Genomic DNA, 18,013 nt, shown 5'->3' with positions numbered 1-18,013 from the left:
GCTTATGACAGATGGGTGGACAATGTACCGAAGGTCAACTCAAACCATATTGAATGGCCTGGCCACCTTGTTTGTTCCCATAGACAGGACTTTATAATTGTCTTATCTTGTTGGTTCAGATTTTGCGTATGCATGAAACATTGAATGTAGTATATTTAACCAGTCACATTTTTGGGTTCATAATCCATTGACACTTGTGCTTTACCCATTTGTAAATCAAACAGTCATTTACCCTTGTGCAGAGCTGTGTAAATAAGTCATGTTTAACATTTGGACTTGTGGATTTAATCAAGGATCAAGGCTTTACCATGTGTTTATTTTGTTGAAGCTTCAAATGACAATTACTTTTTATAACATGGAAAGTGTTCGAGCTGGATGTCTTAAATTGAGTGTTTGAGAGGTATATTACTGTGAATGGGAACGCAAACATCGGCTCACAATGGGCAATTCGAGAGGAGAGTAAATGTGCAGACATGGGCAGCGTATTATAACATTCTCCCCTCTGCTCATGTCTTAAATGTACTGTTTTTAAATAAAATGTGATAAAGATCTTAGTGAGTGGTCTGTCTGAAGATGTCTATACATTTGAACCTATCAACAAAAATTGGTTGTGTTTTATTTGAGGAATACACATGGTCAAGGGTACAAGTGACAGTAACAGACAAATACAAAGGTGATTCAGATTCACCCTCCAATATCAGAACTTGACTGGGTAGAATGTCACTGCTGGATTATAGGAAGCCAATCATTTGTCACCATGACTAAGCTTTCCCAACGTGGCACAGCCTAGCTTCGATATTGACTGGAGTTGGGGCAAATATATAGCTTGTCTAAATGACCGCCAAGGCACCCAAAGCCAGTGTTCCTTTGAAGGGTCAGTCTCATTCCACTTTAGCCTTTTTTCTATTTGCTCTTCCTGAGGTATTTGTCTGTTCCTCAGTGGCTTTGGGCTCCAGAGCCTCCTTATCCCCATCTTTCTTTTTCTTCTTCCTCTTCTTCTTCACTCCTCCTGAGGTTTCTGTATTTTCCTCTGTGGGTTTGGCTTCCTCAGCCATGTCTATATCCTTGGTGGTGCTAATTGGCTCCTGAACCTCATGTATGTCCTTACTGGCAGAAGGACTACTTGGACTCATCTCAGCGACCGGATTGCTATAACAGTGAAGACGAGCATTAACTTCACACAGCAACGGTATAATCTAGACTTTTTCTAAGTTGCCTTGCTTTTACGGAATGTATAACTGTTACTCACAGTGTTTCGGAGGCTTGCTCTTCAAGCCTCTCTGCTGTGTGTCGCTCCAGCAGGGCCACAAAGAAGCCATGGGTGAGGGTTTTGGTGGTGCTGGCTCGGAGACACTTTGTGAGGGGAGCCAGGCCACGCTCGGGCCACTGCAGGAGCAGTGGAACCAGCCTGCAGAAACAGCCGGTGTCTCAGATCATAAGTTTACACAATGTTATACTGTTCTTATGATTATAAACACAGGTCACATACTCGGTTCCATGATAAATCTATTTGGGAATTGATCATTAGAGGTTAAGCAGCAAAGCTGGTGAAACCCTAATGTATTTGTTGGCATTGATTATTTTTTTGTGAAAATGCAAATTCCTGTGAGATGGTAAGGCCTAGGTTGCAACCATGCATGACGGTAAGGGGCCAAATGGTGTTGCTATAACAAGCAAGTGAAAGGTCACGCCCCTCACCCAGTGTGACCTCGAGTCCTGAAATCCAGTATATAGGTTCCTCTCCTCACAAGGAAGAAATATGCTTCAAGGTCCCATGATGGGTTTTCCGCCATTTTGAATTTGGTTTACACTTGAAACGCTACTCCTCTGGGACCGATATCTACAAAACTTGAGACTTGGCATCTATGGACCAAAATAGCATCTCAAACAACATGGCTGCTACTGACCAATAAATAGTAATGTGGGTGTGGTCTGGCACAAATGCATAACTCCAACATGGATATTCATTTGCAGCACATATATCAAATACTGTCAAGACTCAACATATCTAAGCACATTCAAATCGACCACACGGTGGCGCTACAACAGGCACGTTTATCTCTTGATCAGTTTGACTGATTAAATTTGGTACACATGCTCAGAGATATGTGTCGAGCTAACCTGTAACATATGGTTCAGTTTGGCTGCATGATGGACAAGGAAAAAATAAATAATGCACGCTCATAGCGGCCATATTGTTTGAGCAAGAGTCTTGGAAAATTGTGTTTGAAGATGTGCATCTATAGATGGTACAGTCGTGGCCAAAAGTTTTGAGAATGACAATTTCCACAGTTTGCTGCTTCAATATCTTTAGATATTTGTCAGATGTTACTATGGAATACTGAAGTATAATTACAAGCATTTCATAAGTGTCAAAGGCTTTTATTGACAATTATATGAAGTTGATGCAAAGAGTCAATATTTGCAGTGTTGATCCTTTTTCAAGACCTCTGCAATCTGCCCTGGCATGCTGTCAATGAACTTCTGGGCCACATCCTGACTGATGGCAGCCCATTCTAGCATAATCAATACTTGGAGTCTGTTAGAATTTGTGGGGTTTTGTTTGTCCACCAGCCTCTTGAGGATTGATCACATGTTCTCAATGGGATTAAGGTCTGGGGAGTTTCCTGGCCATGGACCCAAAATATTGATGTTTTGTTCTCCAAGCCACTTAGTTATCACTTTTGCCTTATGGCAAGGTGCTCCATCATGTTGGGAAAGGCATTGTTCATTACCAAACTGTTCCTGGATGGTTGGGAGAAGTTGCTCTTGGAGGATGTGTTGGTACCATTCTTTATTTATGGCTGTGTTAGGCAAAATTGTGAGTGAGCCCACTCCCTTGGCTGAGAAGTAACCCCACACATGAATGGTCTCAGGATGCTTTACTGTTGTCATGACACAGGACTGATGGTAGCGCTCACCTCGTCTTCTCTGGACAAGCTTTTTTCCGGATTCCCCAAACAATCAGAAAGGGAATTCATCAGAGAAAATGACTTTACCCCAGTCCTCAGCAGTCCAATCTCTGTCCCTGATGTTTTTCCTGGAGAGAATTGGCTTCTTTGCTGCCCTTCTTGACACCAGGCTCCAAAAGTCTTCGCCTCACTGTGCGTGCAGATGCACTCACACCTGCCTGCTGCCATTCCTGAGCAAGCTCTGTGCTGGTGGTGCCCCGATCCCGCAGCTGAATCAAATTTAGGAGACGTTCCTGGTGCTTGCTGGATTTTCTTGGGCTCCCTGAAGCCTTCTTCACAACAATTGAACCGCTCTCCTTGAGTTCTTGATGATCCGATAAATGGTTGATTTAGGTGTAATCTTACTGGCAGCAATATCCTTGCCTGTGAAGCCTTTTTGTGCAAATCAATGATGACACGTGTTTCCTTGCAGGTAACCATGGTTGAGGAAGTTCAATGATTACAAACACCACCCTCCTTTTGAAGCTTCCAGTCTTATTCGAACTCAATCAGCATGACAGAGTGATCTCCAGCCTTGTCGTCGTCAACACTCACACCTGTGTTAACGAGAGAATAACTGACATGATGTCAGCTGGTCCTTTTGTGGCAGGGCTGAAATGCAGCGGAAATGTTTTTGGGTGATTCAGTTCATTTGCATGGCAAAGAGGGACTTTGCAATTCATCTGATCACTCTGCATAACATTCTGGAGTATATGCAAATTGCCATCATACAAACTGAGGCAGCAGACATTGAAAATTTACGTCATTCTCAAAACTTTTAGCCACGAATGTATATACCAAATTTGGTGCCAATCAGTCCAGTGGTTCTGTAGAGGAATATGTTTTAAAGTAGTCAACATAATTTAAAAAAATGGTAATACATAAATGTATTGCATTATGTTTGATTTTGAGTTCTGATATTTGGTAAACAGTACAGAAATAGCTCTTCCTAGGGCAATTTGTCCTGATGATGGCACAGTGGGCACACAGCTGAATCCCAGCAAAGCTACTTGCAGCTTTAATATACATTTCTGTTCCCTACCTGAAACCTGGGTTCTGCAGCAGGCAGGCGGCCACCACTTGCTCGTTCTCCTCGGTATGGATGGAGCAGGTGGAGTACACCACGCGTTGCAGACGGGGGAAGCGCAAGGCGTGGTTGAGACAGTGCAGCTGGAACGCTGCCAGGGCCTGCAGACGGCGCTTGTCCTGCTCGTTTTGGGAGGGTGAGGCCTCGTCCCGCAGACACACCATCCCTGAGAGAGAAACACACAAATATTATTTTGAATCAACAATGACATTGAGAGTACAAAGAAGGTACTTGTTTTAGAGGTCATACAGATACTTTGACTTGAGTCCTTCTGGGTCATTGAGGTACATCTTTCTGGAGTAATAAACAAGCATCTAAACATATATTTTGTTTTGAGGACACCAGGCAGACCGGTTGTGTTGTTACCTGATCCGCTGCACGACGGGTCCAGTAGGATGTACTCCACATCTTTATACTGCGGCCCGTCCGGGTCCACCTTCAGGAAGTCCTGATTGGCCAGCTGCTGACATGTGACTCCAGCGCGGAGCAGGAGAGTGGACATGGTGGAGAGACGCTTGGCATCCAGGTCGAAGGCAAACAGCCTCCTTCAACATGGGCCAGAGAAAAGAGGTTTGGGTCAAAGGTAAAAGGTGAGGCAAGTAACCTTTACAACGTGCTTTGAAATTTCATCAAAATTGCTATCCTTTTGTAACCTACTCTTTTTCAGGATTAACATCACAAACTTGTTAATACCCTATTCCTACTAGACAATAGTTTCCCAGAACCATAAAAAGTACAGTGTACAAAACATTAAGAACACCTTCCAAATATTGAGTTGCAACCCACCCCCCCTTTTGCCCTCAGAACCGCCTCAATTCATTGGGGCATGGACTCTACAAGGTGTCAAGCGTTCCACAGGGATGCTGGCCCATGTTCACTCCAATACTTACCACAGTTGTGTCAAGTTGGCTGAATGTCCTTTGGGTGGTGGACCATTCTTGATACACACGGGAAACGGTTAAGCGTGAAAAACCCAGCAGTGTTGCAAATCTTTACACAAACTGGTGCGCGCCTGGCACCATACCCTGTTCAAAGGCACTTACATCTTTTTTCTTGCACATTCACCCTCAATGGCACACACACACTATCCATGTCTCAATTGGCTAAAAAATCCGTTACTGTTTCCTCTCCGGATTTAACAAGTGACATCAAAAAGGGATCATAGTTTTTACATGGATTGACCTGGTCAGTCTCTGTCATGGAAAGAGAAAGTGTCCTGTACATGGCATTTAGTCCAGGAGTAGGCTTAATCTGGGTCTGGGACCTCTGAAATAAAAGTAATTCAGTTTTACCCTTTGTTTTTCATGATGGCAGCGAGGTGGCTGGTTTTGTTCCCCGGTGCTGCACAAGCGTCCAGGACGTGGCTGCCTGTAGGAGGGTTCAGGAGGTATGCAGGGAGACAGCTGGCCTGTTGGGATATAAGGTTGACAGTAGTACACAGGCAAGTCCATAGGCCCTTTCAGAATACCTTCAAATTAATCTGGGATTAATTTCTATCAGAATAGATCTGACAAGGTAATCTCATCCAATCATGTACAGATCAGTGATGAACGGACGCATTGAAAGTCCTCACCTTGTCTTGTAGAATGATGTGGCCAGCCTTGTACAGATTGTGGTCATGGAAGTCTGTCTTTGGAGAGAAAACCAGCAGGTCTGAAAGGTGCAGGTCACCCACAAAGGATTTCCCCTTCAGATTCAGGTCATCGAGCCTGGACATCAGAAACACACATTCCATTTACCTCATGTTATCCTCAGTCAATAGAATAAACAGGGAAGGAAGAAACATCAAAGGCCCGTCCCTGACTGACCTGTAGGCTTGTCCCAAGTAGGAGAAGCCCTCTCTCTTGAAGTAATCGATGGCGTCCTCCACTGTGGTCTTTAACGTGTTCACACGCACATACCTTGGGAGCTGATCACCTGGGGAAGGAGAAAATGTCTATTCTTTAACAAAAAGGAGAGAAACATTTAAAGACCAACTACCACTTTAAAAAAAAAACATATAGTTTAGAAAACAGCCTGTGTGGCATCAATAGGACTCAAACATTTATTATATTGTCAAAATTGACTAAAGTGTAAGAAGTATAATTTTGGTCATAAAGTCAGTCTCATCCAAAACCGAGTTTTGTGAGATTTGTGGTTTGACTGCATCACAGCGTAAATTAAGGTTGGGTTTGTTTCAATACTGCCCACAGCTGGCAGCACACAAGTAATCATAAATTGAGTGTAGCTGCACATGACCTTTGGTAAATTTGGGTTGACTTTGGAAATCCCCATGGGGATTAGTTAGTGGGCCATCGGTAAAATACACAATGTACATAGGACAATATGTTAATTCTAATAGCTCCAACTTTGTATTACCTCCAACTATAAATTGTAGAAATTCATATTCAAATCCTTTAATGAGAACTAAAGGTGTGCAACATGAAACACAATTATTGACGGTCCCTAACAAAGCTATTCAAAGTCAAAACAATATTGCCATGGTTGCACACCAGCACGCTGAAGCTACACTGAACAAAAATAAACGCAACATGTAAAGTGTTGGTCCCACGTTTCATGAGCTGAAATAAAACATTTCCACACGAACCAAAGCTTATTTCTCCCATATTTTGTGCACAAATTTGTTTACATCCCTGTTAGTGAGCATTTCTCCTTTGCCAAGAATCCCATCCAGCATATCAAGAAGCTGATTAAATAGCATGATCATTACAAAGGTGCATCTGGTGCTGGGGACAATAAAAGGCCATTCTAAAATATGCAGTTTTGTCACAACACATTGCCACAGATGTCTCAAGTTTTAAGGGAGTGTGCAATTGGCATGCTGACTGCAGGAATATCCACCAGAGCTGTTGCCAGAGAATTTAATATTCAATTCTCTACCATAAGCCGCCTCCACTGTCATTTTAGATCAGGGATGGGCAGCTGGCAGCCACCCTTTTATGAACTCAGTCGGGGTCTCAGCTTACTGTTGAGAGTTAGAATAATAGAATACACAAACTTTTATCTCCGCCCCATGGCAAAATGTGTAGAATTGCATGAAATGTGTTATACAATTGCAAAATCATCTCTCCGCCTCATGGCAAAATGTGTAGAATTCAAATTGCCATCGATAGAATGCAATTGTGTTCATTGTCCGGATATTTTGTTGTCGTCGACATTTGGAAAGTTTACCAACAAATTTGCTGTTTCCATCAGGCCTGTCATGACATTCTTTATCCAACGTACCGGTTACAAGCTAGGTTTTCATCCAATTGGCAACTGATTTGGATGCAAATATTCAAAAATCAGCATAAAAGCAATATGTGCATTTTCCCACCAGAGATGTTTCCATCAAATTAACTTTTTGAGGGTAAAATACGGTGTGTGATGACGTAGCGCACATAAAAACAATTATGCGGTTAAATTCCCATGTACCGAATAAACAAATACAAGTTAAATGGGTTTCCATCGCATTTTCAACCGCACTGATGGTTTTGTCACAAACGATGTTGAGTTTATATAGCGAATGTGCCCACTTTGGTATTGGCACATATGCTCTATAGCCTATAGAACATCTCGCGGATACAGTCCTATGCCACTCATCTCTTGGAAGCCCAAATGTCTTGTTTTCTAACAGGAGTAATAGGGATCAATCAATATAACCTTCAGGCTGCTGGAGACTGGAGGAGAGCAGGTCCTGGTTGCGGCTGACCTTCTGCTTGATCTTCATGCGGGCTAGGGCAGCCTGCAGTCTAGAGCGGTGTTTCATCATCAGCGCCTTCCAGGCCCCGCCACACTTCAGCCCCTTACCAATGACCAGGTCATACACCAGAACCTGCGTAGTGTGGACAGGACCAAACAAGAGGTAAGCTACCAGCCAAAGTGTTGGAGCAGTGTTCTTCATTCCTGGTTCTGGGAATTTGAACCACAGGGTGTGCAGGCTTTTGTTCTAACACACCTGATTCAATTACAGTAGCTAATCAGGTTTGTTTGTTATGGGCAGAAACAAATGCCTGCATATTATGACCTGTGGGTTCCCAGGACCAGGCTTGAAGAACTCTGTTGGAGGGACTGAATGGAGTTAGTTCAAAAAGGCATGACGGGGAAGATAATTGTATCCATGCGTTTCACATTACCTTGGCCAGATTCATTTTTATCTTGGTCTGTTTGAGGAGCTTGGTGGACTCAATGATCTCTTGAAGGATGGATGAAAACTTCTGTGTCTCACACACCAGGGCAAAAAGCTGCTTGATATTCTGGTGAGGTGAGAGCATTATAACAATATTAACACAATACTGTTGTAAGTCTCTTTACACTCAGGATTTTTTGCTTCTAGGCATGACCAGCAAGTTATTGCCTATGTGATGTGTATGTGTTAGCTACATGGTAAATGTTGCAAGGAGTTAGCTAGCTAATAATAGCGAACGCTACTCAGTAAACTAGTAATTACCTGAAATTTACTATCGTAAACCAAAGTCTTTACAGTAGCCTGCTTCCTCTCCACTTTCTCGAGAATCTCGGCAGCTTTCGCGTACAAAGCCATTGCTATAAAACTAATTTACCGTATTTAAAAAAAAGAGAATGTATTATCATTAGCTATGTACATGAATATACGACACCCACGTTTCCGCAAGCTGACAATATACTTTACGGCTTGCTGAAAAAAATGTTTACGTTAGGACTCAAAGTTCTCTGCTGCTGACTTCAGTAATAGATTTTTTTTATGCATGTGTAAAGCAAGTTCGATTAGTCGTTATCATACAGTTATTAACGACAACAATATTGTTACTATTTAAACACAACTATATTGCTAGCTGAACAAAGCTGCAGCCACAGCAAGTAGCTAAAAGAGCCTCTTGTGTCAAAGGAGTTTGCTAGCTAGCGTGCTAGCTGTGTTATTAGAATAGCTAGTGCTAACGTGGCACAAACTCGGCGAAGATGGAGTTTGCGGCTCTTTTTGCCTTGACCTTATTAATAGGAATGCTAATAATTTTGGTCGCCGTCGCAGTGGGAAAGCAGAAAGGAGAAATAAGTGAACAACTAGAGCAGAATGAAGAAGACTCAGTTGGTAAGTTGCTCTCTTAACTTGTTTGCATATTATATGTCTTCTTGTCGCGATGGATTGCTATTCTATTAATTTAGCTAGCTGTGAATGTGTCAAACAGGTGCAATTTACACACCCTGTAATATCAGCCCTTTACGATAGTAACAATATATGTACTCATTTAAAAGTATTGGCACCAGGTCCAAAAAGTTTAAATGTAGCCAACCATAAACTTGTTGCTGGAGGAAAAGTTATGGAAGAAAGTTTGAATGAAATGGTGACTAAAACATTGTATTATTGTTACAGAATTGTACATGTTTTATTAATCAACATCTTACGGTTCCCAGAGGAGAAATCAACCTGAACATTTTGATAATGAGAAACAAGGTATAGGCTACCTACACTATATATACAAAAGTATGGCGCCACACCTTCAAATGAGCGGATCCGGCTATTTCAGCCACATCTGTTGCTGACAGGTGTATAAAATCGAGCACACAGCCATCTCTATAGACAAACATTGGCTGTAGAATGGCCTTACTGGAGAGCTCAGTGACTTTTCAACGTGGCACCGTCATAAGATGCCACCTTTCCAACAGGTCAGTTCGTCAAATTTCTGCCCTGCTAGAGCTGCCCCAGTCAACTGTAAGTGCTGTTATTGTGAAGTGGAAACGTCTCGGAGCAACAACGGCTTAGCCGTGAAGTGGTAGGCCACACAAGCTCACAGAACTGGATTACAACACTCACTACCAAGTGCCAAACTGCCTCTGGAAGCAACGTCAGCACGAGAACTGTTGATCGGGAGCTTTGTGAAATGGGTTTCAATGGCCGAGCAGCCGCACACAAGCATAAGTTCATCATGCGCAATGCCAAGCGTCGGCTGGACTGGTGTAAATCTCGCCACCATTGGACTCTTCAGCAGTGGAAACGCGTTCTCTGGAGTGATGAATCACACTTAACCATCTAGCAGTCCGACGGACGGATCTGGGTTTGGCGGATGCCAGGAGAACGCTACCTGCCCAAATGCATAGTGCCAACTGTAAAGTGTGGTGAAGGAGGAATAGTGGTCTAGGGCAGTTTTTCATGGTTTGGACAATGCCCCTTAGTTCCAGTGAAGGGAAATCTTAACACTACAGCATACAATTACATTCTAGATGACTCTGTGCTTTCAACTTTGTGGCAACAGTTTGGGGAAGGCCCTTTCCTGTATCGTCATAAGCAGGCCCTTTCCTGTATCAGCATGACAATGCCCATGTGCACAAAGCGAGGTATATACAGAAATGGTTTGTCAAGATTGGTGTGGAAGAACTTGACTGGCCTTGAGTCCAGACCTCAACCCCATCGAACACCTTTGGGATGAATTCGAACATCGACTGCGAGCCAGGCCTAATCGCCCAACATCAGTGCCCGACCTAACTTATGCTCTTGTGGCTGAATGGAAGAAAGTCCCCGCAGCAATGTTCCAACATCTAGTGGGAATCTGTCCCAGAAGAGTGGAGGCTGTTACAGCATCAAAGGGGGACCAACTCCATATAAATGCCCATGATTTTAGAATATGTTCAACGAGCAGGTGTCCCAGACTTTTGGTCATGTAGTGTATCTTGGTTAGCCTCTATGGAAGGTACTAGAAAGTGTCTGCTTGAACGTCTTGTGTAATGTGATGCCAATTCATCCCCTGCAGCAGAGAGAAATGCAGTGAAGGCTCCCACTGCCAAGAAACAGAAACAACAACAGCGTCCTCGCAAGGAGAAAGCCCAGCAGCACACCTTCAGCCACCCTCTTCTAGCATCATCCTTGAAGGTGGGCCACGCTTTACATACTGTGAACTTTATATTTGCCATATTTAGGCATACTCTGCCTATCTAATCAATTCTAAAAACCATCTCACAGGCCACAGTCTTGTGTAGTGCTCATCCAACAATGCTCACAGAACATAATGTAATGACAGTGGTGTGTGACGACGTTGCAGAATTATCGGATGCTTGATCATTGCTTGGCTCACGTGTGTGTGTGTGTGTGTGTGTGTGTGTCTCTCTCTCTTTCTCCCCAGAGTCACAGTGGAAATGTGACGTCCCTGGACTTCAGCAGCAACGGAAAGTACCTAGCCACCTGTGCTGACGACCGCACTGTCAGGATATGGAGCACCAAGGAATTCCTGGACAGAGACCACAAATGTCTGAGGGCCAACTTAGAGCTGGACCATGCCACACTGGTCCGTTTCAGCCCTGATTCAAGGTATATTTATATGTACACACACACACTCTTGTCCATAACAAAGGGTACAGTTGAAGTCGGAAGTTTACATACACCTTAGCCATATACATTTAAACTCAGTTTTTCACAATTCCTGACATTTAATCAGAGTAAAAATTCCCTGTCTTAGGTCAGTTAGGATCACCACTTTATTTTACGAATGTGAAATGTCAGAATAATAGTAGAGAGAATGATTTACTTCAGCTTTTATTTATTTTATCACATTCTCAGTGGTTTAGAAGTTTACATACACTCAATTAGTATTTGGTAGCATTACCTTTAACTTCTTACGGCTGAGATTCCGTTAACGGGATCGAATAGACAACAGCCAGTGAAAGTGCAGGGTGCCAAATTCAAATTAAAATTCCTCAAACATAGAAGTATTTTACACAATTTTAAAGATAAACTTATTGTTAATCCCACCACAGTGTCCCGATTTCAAAAAGGCTTTACGACGAAAGCACACCATCTGATTATGTTAGGTCAGTACCTAGTCACAGAAAAACACAGCCAAAGAGAAGAGTCACAAAAAGCAGAAATTGAGATAAAATGAATCACTAACCTTTGATGAGCTTCATCAGATGACACTCATAAGACTTCACGTTACATAATACATGTATGTTTTGTTCAATAAAGTTAATATTTATTAGAGGTCGACCGATTTAATCGGAATGGCCGATTAATTAGGGCCGATTTCAAGTTTTCATAACAATTGGAAATCTGTATTTTTGGGTGCCGATTTCCGATTTAATAAAAAAAAATATACCTTTTATTTAACTAGGCAAGTCAGTTAAGAACACATTCTTATTTCCAATGACTGCCTAGGAACTGTGGGTTAACTTCCTTGTTCAGGGGCAGAACGACAGATGTTCACCTTGTCAGCTTAGGGGTTCCAATCTTGCAACCACACAGTTAACTAGTCCAACGCTCTAACCATTACACTCCACGAGTAGCCTGCCTGTAACACGAATGCAGTAGAAGCCAAGGTAAATTGCTAGTTAGCATTAAACTTATCTTATAAAAAACGATCAATCATAATCACTAGTTATAACTACTAATCCAGTTTAGCAGGCAATATTAACCAGGTGAAATTGTGTAATTTCTCTTGTGTTCATTGCACACAGAGTCAGGGTATATGCAACAGTTTGGGCTGCCTGGCTCATTGTGAACTAATTTGCCAGAATTTTACGTCATTATGACATACATTGAAGGTTGGGCAATGTAACAAGAATATTTAGACTTAGGGATGCCACCCGTTAGATAAAATACAGAACGGTTCCGTATTTCACTGAAATAATAAACGTTTTGTTTTCAAAATGATAGTTTCCGGATTCGATCATATTAATGACCAAAGGCTCGTATCTGTGTGTGTTATGTTATAATTAAGTCTGATTTGATAGAGCAGTCTGACTGAGCAGCAGCAGGCAGGCCCGTAATCATTCATTCAAACAGCACTTTCGTACGTTTTGCCAGAAGCTCTTCGCAAGCACAGCGCTGTTTATGACTTCAAGCCTATCAGCCTAATGGCTGGTGTAAACAATGTGAAATGGCTAGCTAGTTAGCTGGGTGTGCGCTAATACTGTTTCAAACGTCACTCGCTTTTAGATTTGGAGTAGTTATTCCCCTTGCGCTGCAAGGGCCACAGATTTTGTGGAGCGATGGGTAACAATGCTTCGAGTGTGGCTGTTGTCGATGTGTTCCTGGTTCGAGCCCAGGTAGGGGTGAGGAGGGGGACGGAAGCTATACTGTTACACTGGCAACACTATAGTGCCTATAAGAACATCCAATAGTCAAAGGTATATGAAATACAAATGGTATAGAGACAAATAGTCCTATATTAACTACAACCTAAAACCTCTTACCTTGGAATATTGAAGTCTCATGTTAAAAGGAACCACCAACTTTCATATGTTCTCATGTTCTGAGCAAGGAACTCAAGCGTTAGCTTTTTTACACGGCACATGTTGCACTTTTACTTCTCCAACACGTAGTTTTTGCATTATTTAAACCAAATTTAACATGTTTCATTATTTATTTGAGGCTAAATAGATTTAATTTATGTTTTATATTAAGTTCAAATAAGTGTTAATTCAGTATTGTGGTAATTGTCATTATTACAAAAACATTTTTTTAAATGGGCCGATTAATCGGTACCGGCTTTTTTGGTCCTCCAATAATCGGTATCGGCGTTGAAAAAGCATAATCGGTCAACCTCTAATATTTATATCCAAAAATCTCAGTTTACATTGGCGCGTTACGTTCAGTAATGTTTTGCTTTCAAAACATCCGGTGATTTTGCAGAGAGCCACATCAATTGACAGAAATACTCATAATAACTATTGATAAGATACAAGTGTTATACATGGAACTTTAGATAAACTTATGCAACCGCTGTGTCAGATTTCAAATAAGCTTTACTGAAAAAGCACACCATGCTATAATCTGAGTACAGCGCTCAGAGACCAAAACAAGCCATACAGATATCTGCCATGTTGTTGAGTCAACAGAAGTCAGAAATAGCATTATAAATATTCACTTACTTTTGATGATCTTCATCAGAATGCACTCCCAGGAATCCCAGCTCCACAATAAATGTTTGTTTTGTTCGATAAAGTCCATAATTTATGTCCAAATACCTCCTTTTTGTTCGCGCCTTTAGTTCACAATTCCAAATTCATGATGCGCAGGCCAGACGAAAAGTCAAATTCCATTATAGTTCGTAGAAACATGTCAAACGATGAATAGAATCAATCTTTAGGATGTTTTTAACATAAATCTTCAATAATGTTTCAACCGGAGAATTCCTTTGTGTTTTGAAATGCAATGGAACGCAGCTACATCTCACGGGAGCGCACCTGACTGAGCTCATGGCCTTCTGGCAGACCCCTTACCCAATCAGCTCTTATTCTCTCCTCACAGTAGAAGCCTGAAACAATGTTCTAAAGACTGTTGACATCTAGTGGAAGCCTTAGGAAGTGCAATCGGACCAAATTTACACTATCTTGGATTAGGCAAAGAGTTGAAAAACTACAAACCTCAGATTTCCCACTTCCTGGTTGGATTTTTTCTCAGGTTTTTGCCTACCATATGAGTTCTGTTATACTCACAGACATCATTCAAACAGTTTCATAAACTTTTTCTATCTAAATCTACTAATAATATGCATATCTTAGCTTCTGGGCCTGAGTAGCAGACAGTTTACTCTGGGCACCTTATTCATCCAAGCTACTCAATACTGCCCCCCAGTCATAAGAAGTTAAATTGTTTAACTTGGGTCAAGTGTTTCGGTTAGCCTTCCACAAGCTTCCCACAATAAGTTGGGTGAATTTTGGCCCATTCCTCCTGACAGAGCTGGTGTAACTGAGTCAGGTTTGTAGGCCTCTTTGCTTGCACATGCTTTTTCAGTTTTGCCTTGTTCCGATGGCCACTACTATACCTTGACTTTGTTGTCCTTAAGCCATTTTGCCACATCGTTGGAAGTATGCTTGGGGTCATTGTCCATTTGGAAGACCCATTTACGACCAAGCTTTAACTTCCTGACTGATGTCTTGAGATGTTGCTTCAATATATCCACATAATTTTCTTCCCTCATGATGCCATCTATTTTGTGAAGTGCACCAGTCCCTCCTGCGGCAAAGCACCCCCACAACATGATGCTGCCACCCCCGTGCTTCAGGGTTGGGATGGGGTTCTTCGGCTTGCAAGCCTCCCCCTTTTCCTCCCCCTTTTTCCTCCAAACATTATAATGGTCATTATGGCAGTTCAATTTTTGTTTCATCAGAACAGAGGACATTTCTCCAGAAAGTACGATCTTTGTTCCCATGTGCAGTTGCAAACCGTAGTCTGGCTTTTTTTATGGCGGTTTTGGAGCAGTGGCTTCTTCCTTGCTGAGCGGCCTTTCAGATTATGTCGATATTGGACTCGTTTTACTGTAGATATAGATACTTTTGTACCTGGTTTCTCCACAAGGTCCTTTGCTGCTGTTCTGGGATTGATTTGCACTTTTTGCACCAAAGTATGTTCATCTCTAGGAGACAGAACGCGTCTCCTTCCTGAGCGGTATGACGGCTGCGTGGTCCCATGGTGTTTATACTGGCATGCTATTGTGTGTACAGATGAACGTGGTACCATCAGGCGTTTATGAATTGCTCCCAAGGATGAACCAGACTTGTGGAGGCCTACAATTTATTTTCTGAGGTCTTGGCTGATTTCTTTTGATTTTCCCACGATGTCAAGCGAAGAGGCACTGAGTTTGAAGGTAGGCATTGAAATACATCCACAGGTACACCTCCAATTGACTCAAATTATGTCAATTAGACTATCAGAAGCTAGTAATGCCATGACATCATTTTCTGGAAATATCCAAGCTGTTTAAAGGCAGTCAACTTAGTGTATGTAAACGTCTGACCCACTGGAATCGTGATACAGTGAAATATAAGTGAAATAATCTGTCAGTAAACAATTGTTGGAAAAATTACTTGTCATGCACAAAGTAGATGTCCTAACCGACTTACCAAAACTATAGTTTGTGGAGTGGTTGAAAAACGAGTTTTAATGACTCCAACCTAAGTGTATGTAAACTTCCGACTTCAACTGTATATATAGATAGGTGGATAGAGCCTCTTGTCTTTCTATACTTGCTCTGTCTTGGTATGAAGGGCCTTCATTACTTGGCTGGCTAACGGAGATACCATTCGCATCTTCAAGATGACCAAGAAGGATGATGGGAGCTTCACTTTCAAAGCTGCCCCTGAAGACTTCCCAAAGAAACACAAGGCCAATGTCATCAATATCGGCATCGCAGAGACTGGTATGATGGCTAAATGTATTCAGGCTGAATGATTAAAAGGCAGGAAGATGTGACTGCGTGATATGCAATTTTTTTAAAGTTATGAATGTTATAAGTTATGGAAGAGACCCTTGTTCCAGTTGTTGCCTAAACTCTCATCGCTCTCCCTTTTTTGTTTTCTGTGTTCCAGGCAAGTTCATCATGAGTGCCTCCACCGACACCAACATCCTCATCTGGGACCTGAAAGGAGAGGTACTGGCTTCTATCATCACCAACCAGATGACCAACTCCTACGCTGCCATTTCTCCCTGTGGAAGGTCAGTACAGTCCCCTAAGTGTGTGTGTGGGGGGGGGGGGTATAGCTAATGTAATTGTGCTCTCAGGTAAATACATTTTGGATGATTTTGTCTTCAGGTTTGTGGCTTCCTGTGGCTTCACTCCTGACGTGAAGGTATGGGAGGTGTGCTTCGGGAAGGGTGGTGACTTCAAAGAGGTGAGCCGCGCCTTCGACCTGAAGGGCCATTCAGCAGGGGTCCACTCCTTTGCCTTCTCTAACGACTCACGCAGGTAAGGTATGCATTGCCTGGTATCCTATCGAAACATCAATGGTTGATTTCCATGAATGACATTATGATTACATTCCCCATTGATATTTGAAACTGTCTCCGATTTCCCCCAGAATGGCCACTGTCTCCAAGGACGGCACTTGGCGGCTGTGGGACACAGACGTGGAGTACAAGAAGCAACAAGACCCTTACCTCCTGAAGTCTGTGCCTTGCCAGTCGTCGGAAGGCAGCCGGGTGGCCCTGTCGCCAGACGCCCGCGTGGTGGCTATCTCCAACGGCTGCAGCGTGGCCATGTACAGCACATCCACTGGTCAGCTGGAGGAGGAGTTCCACGGAGTCCACAGCGAGGAGATCACAGAGCTGAGGTTTGACATCAACAGCCGCTACCTGGTGTGCAGCGGGGACCGGGCGGTACGTGTGTTCCACAATGCGCCAGGTTACCGTGCAGCCATCCAGGACATGCAAGCCATGCTAAAGAACGCCCAGAACGAGGGTATGAAACAAAGGCTGCAGCAGCAGATACAGGAGGCGCAGAGCACGCTAGACACTGTGCTCACGGCACCCAAGGACTAAAGAACTAAAGACCCCTCGGGCTGGCTGTGTAGATCCCTCTTTCGATCTTTCTCACATTGCCTCTTCACAGAAGGGCCTGCAATTCGACTCCTGTCAGGGATGTGGCATTTGTATGCTGGTTTTAATAAATCATGTGTTTCTACAGAAATATGGCTCTGTTTTGTTTTTTGAATGCTCTGCCTGCCTCCAAAAATCAAGTATACTATTTGTTACCTCTACTTGAACCAGTAATACTACTATAGGAGAATTTGCTTTGACTCTGGTGGTCTTTGTATCTTTAAAAAAATATATATTAAAAAAAAGTTGTACTTACATGTACCCCTGCTCATTTACTCAGTACTGGTAATCCCTGTATATAGCCTCGTTATTGTTATTTTATTGTGTCTCTTTTTAATTTTAGTTTATTTATTAAATATTTTCTTAACTCGAATGTTTCTTAACTGCATTGTTAGTTCAGGGCTAGTAAGTAAGCATTTCACGGTATTTGGCGCATGTGACAAATGCAATTTAATTTGATAATAGGATCAGAATCCTGCTGGTGTGTCTTGTCTTTCAATGGTTCCTAAACTAACAATAAAGCTTAGGGATGTCACAGTGTAACTACAATGTAACAAGTGACCCCAGCTGGTAACTTCACGTAAACACATGCAAATTTAGGGAGGGCGTTCTATGAGAACATGAAGTGAATGGATCCCGAAAGCTCGCGAGAGTCAGGGAGCAGGACGGAGAGCTAAACCAAAGTATTTATAACTAAACCAAGATAGTTAATCT

At 42.5% G+C, this 18,013-nt stretch overlaps 2 protein-coding genes across 2 annotated transcripts; one reads left to right on the top strand and one right to left on the bottom strand.

Annotated features, from left to right (window-relative positions):
• Nucleotides 1–297: 297 nt before the first annotated feature.
• On the bottom strand, nucleotides 298–8,696 carry LOC109892829 (NOP2/Sun RNA methyltransferase 5). The gene is made up of 10 exons (XM_020485639.2): nucleotides 8,468–8,696; nucleotides 8,154–8,273; nucleotides 7,681–7,852; nucleotides 5,847–5,955; nucleotides 5,612–5,747; nucleotides 5,331–5,446; nucleotides 4,405–4,583; nucleotides 3,994–4,204; nucleotides 1,250–1,408; nucleotides 298–1,149 (listed from the first exon to the last, which is right to left on the bottom strand). The coding sequence occupies exons 1-10, from the start codon at nucleotides 8,558–8,560 to the stop codon at nucleotides 882–884; spliced, it is 1,563 nt and encodes a 520-aa protein (XP_020341228.1). The 5' UTR covers nucleotides 8,561–8,696; the 3' UTR covers nucleotides 298–881.
• Nucleotides 8,672–17,394, top strand: LOC109892830 (transducin beta-like protein 2). Its single transcript, XM_020485640.2, has 7 exons — nucleotides 8,672–9,085; nucleotides 10,743–10,861; nucleotides 11,112–11,296; nucleotides 15,973–16,124; nucleotides 16,294–16,420; nucleotides 16,518–16,670; nucleotides 16,783–17,394. Exons 1-7 carry the CDS (start codon nucleotides 8,956–8,958, stop codon nucleotides 17,240–17,242), a joined length of 1,326 nt encoding a protein of 441 aa, XP_020341229.1. The 5' UTR covers nucleotides 8,672–8,955; the 3' UTR covers nucleotides 17,243–17,394.
• The last annotated feature ends 619 nt before the right edge of the window (nucleotides 17,395–18,013 follow it).

This window comes from Oncorhynchus kisutch, linkage group LG6 (assembly GCF_002021735.2).
Source record: "Oncorhynchus kisutch isolate 150728-3 linkage group LG6, Okis_V2, whole genome shotgun sequence".
Lineage (NCBI taxonomy): Eukaryota > Metazoa > Chordata > Actinopteri > Salmoniformes > Salmonidae > Oncorhynchus > Oncorhynchus kisutch.
Note: the sequence above shows the minus strand (reverse complement) of the source record. Positions and strands in the feature narration are given on the sequence as shown.

Coding starts and splice junctions, on each gene's coding strand:
- LOC109892829 (XM_020485639.2), bottom strand. CDS start 8,560: ATGGCTTTGTACGCGAAAGCTGCCGAGATTCTCGAGAAAGTGGAGAGG. Junction 8,274..8,467: donor TTTACGATAGTAAATTTCAG/GTAATTACTAGT, acceptor TCACCTCACCAG/AATATCAAGCAGCTTTTTGC. Junction 4,205..4,404: donor CCCGTCGTGCAGCGGATCAG/GTAACAACACAA, acceptor TTTCTCTCTCAG/GGATGGTGTGTCTGCGGGAC.
- LOC109892830 (XM_020485640.2), top strand. CDS start 8,956: ATGGAGTTTGCGGCTCTTTTTGCCTTGACCTTATTAATAGGAATGCTA. Junction 9,086..10,742: donor GAATGAAGAAGACTCAGTTG/GTAAGTTGCTCT, acceptor CATCCCCTGCAG/CAGAGAGAAATGCAGTGAAG. Junction 16,125..16,293: donor TATCGGCATCGCAGAGACTG/GTATGATGGCTA, acceptor TCTGTGTTCCAG/GCAAGTTCATCATGAGTGCC.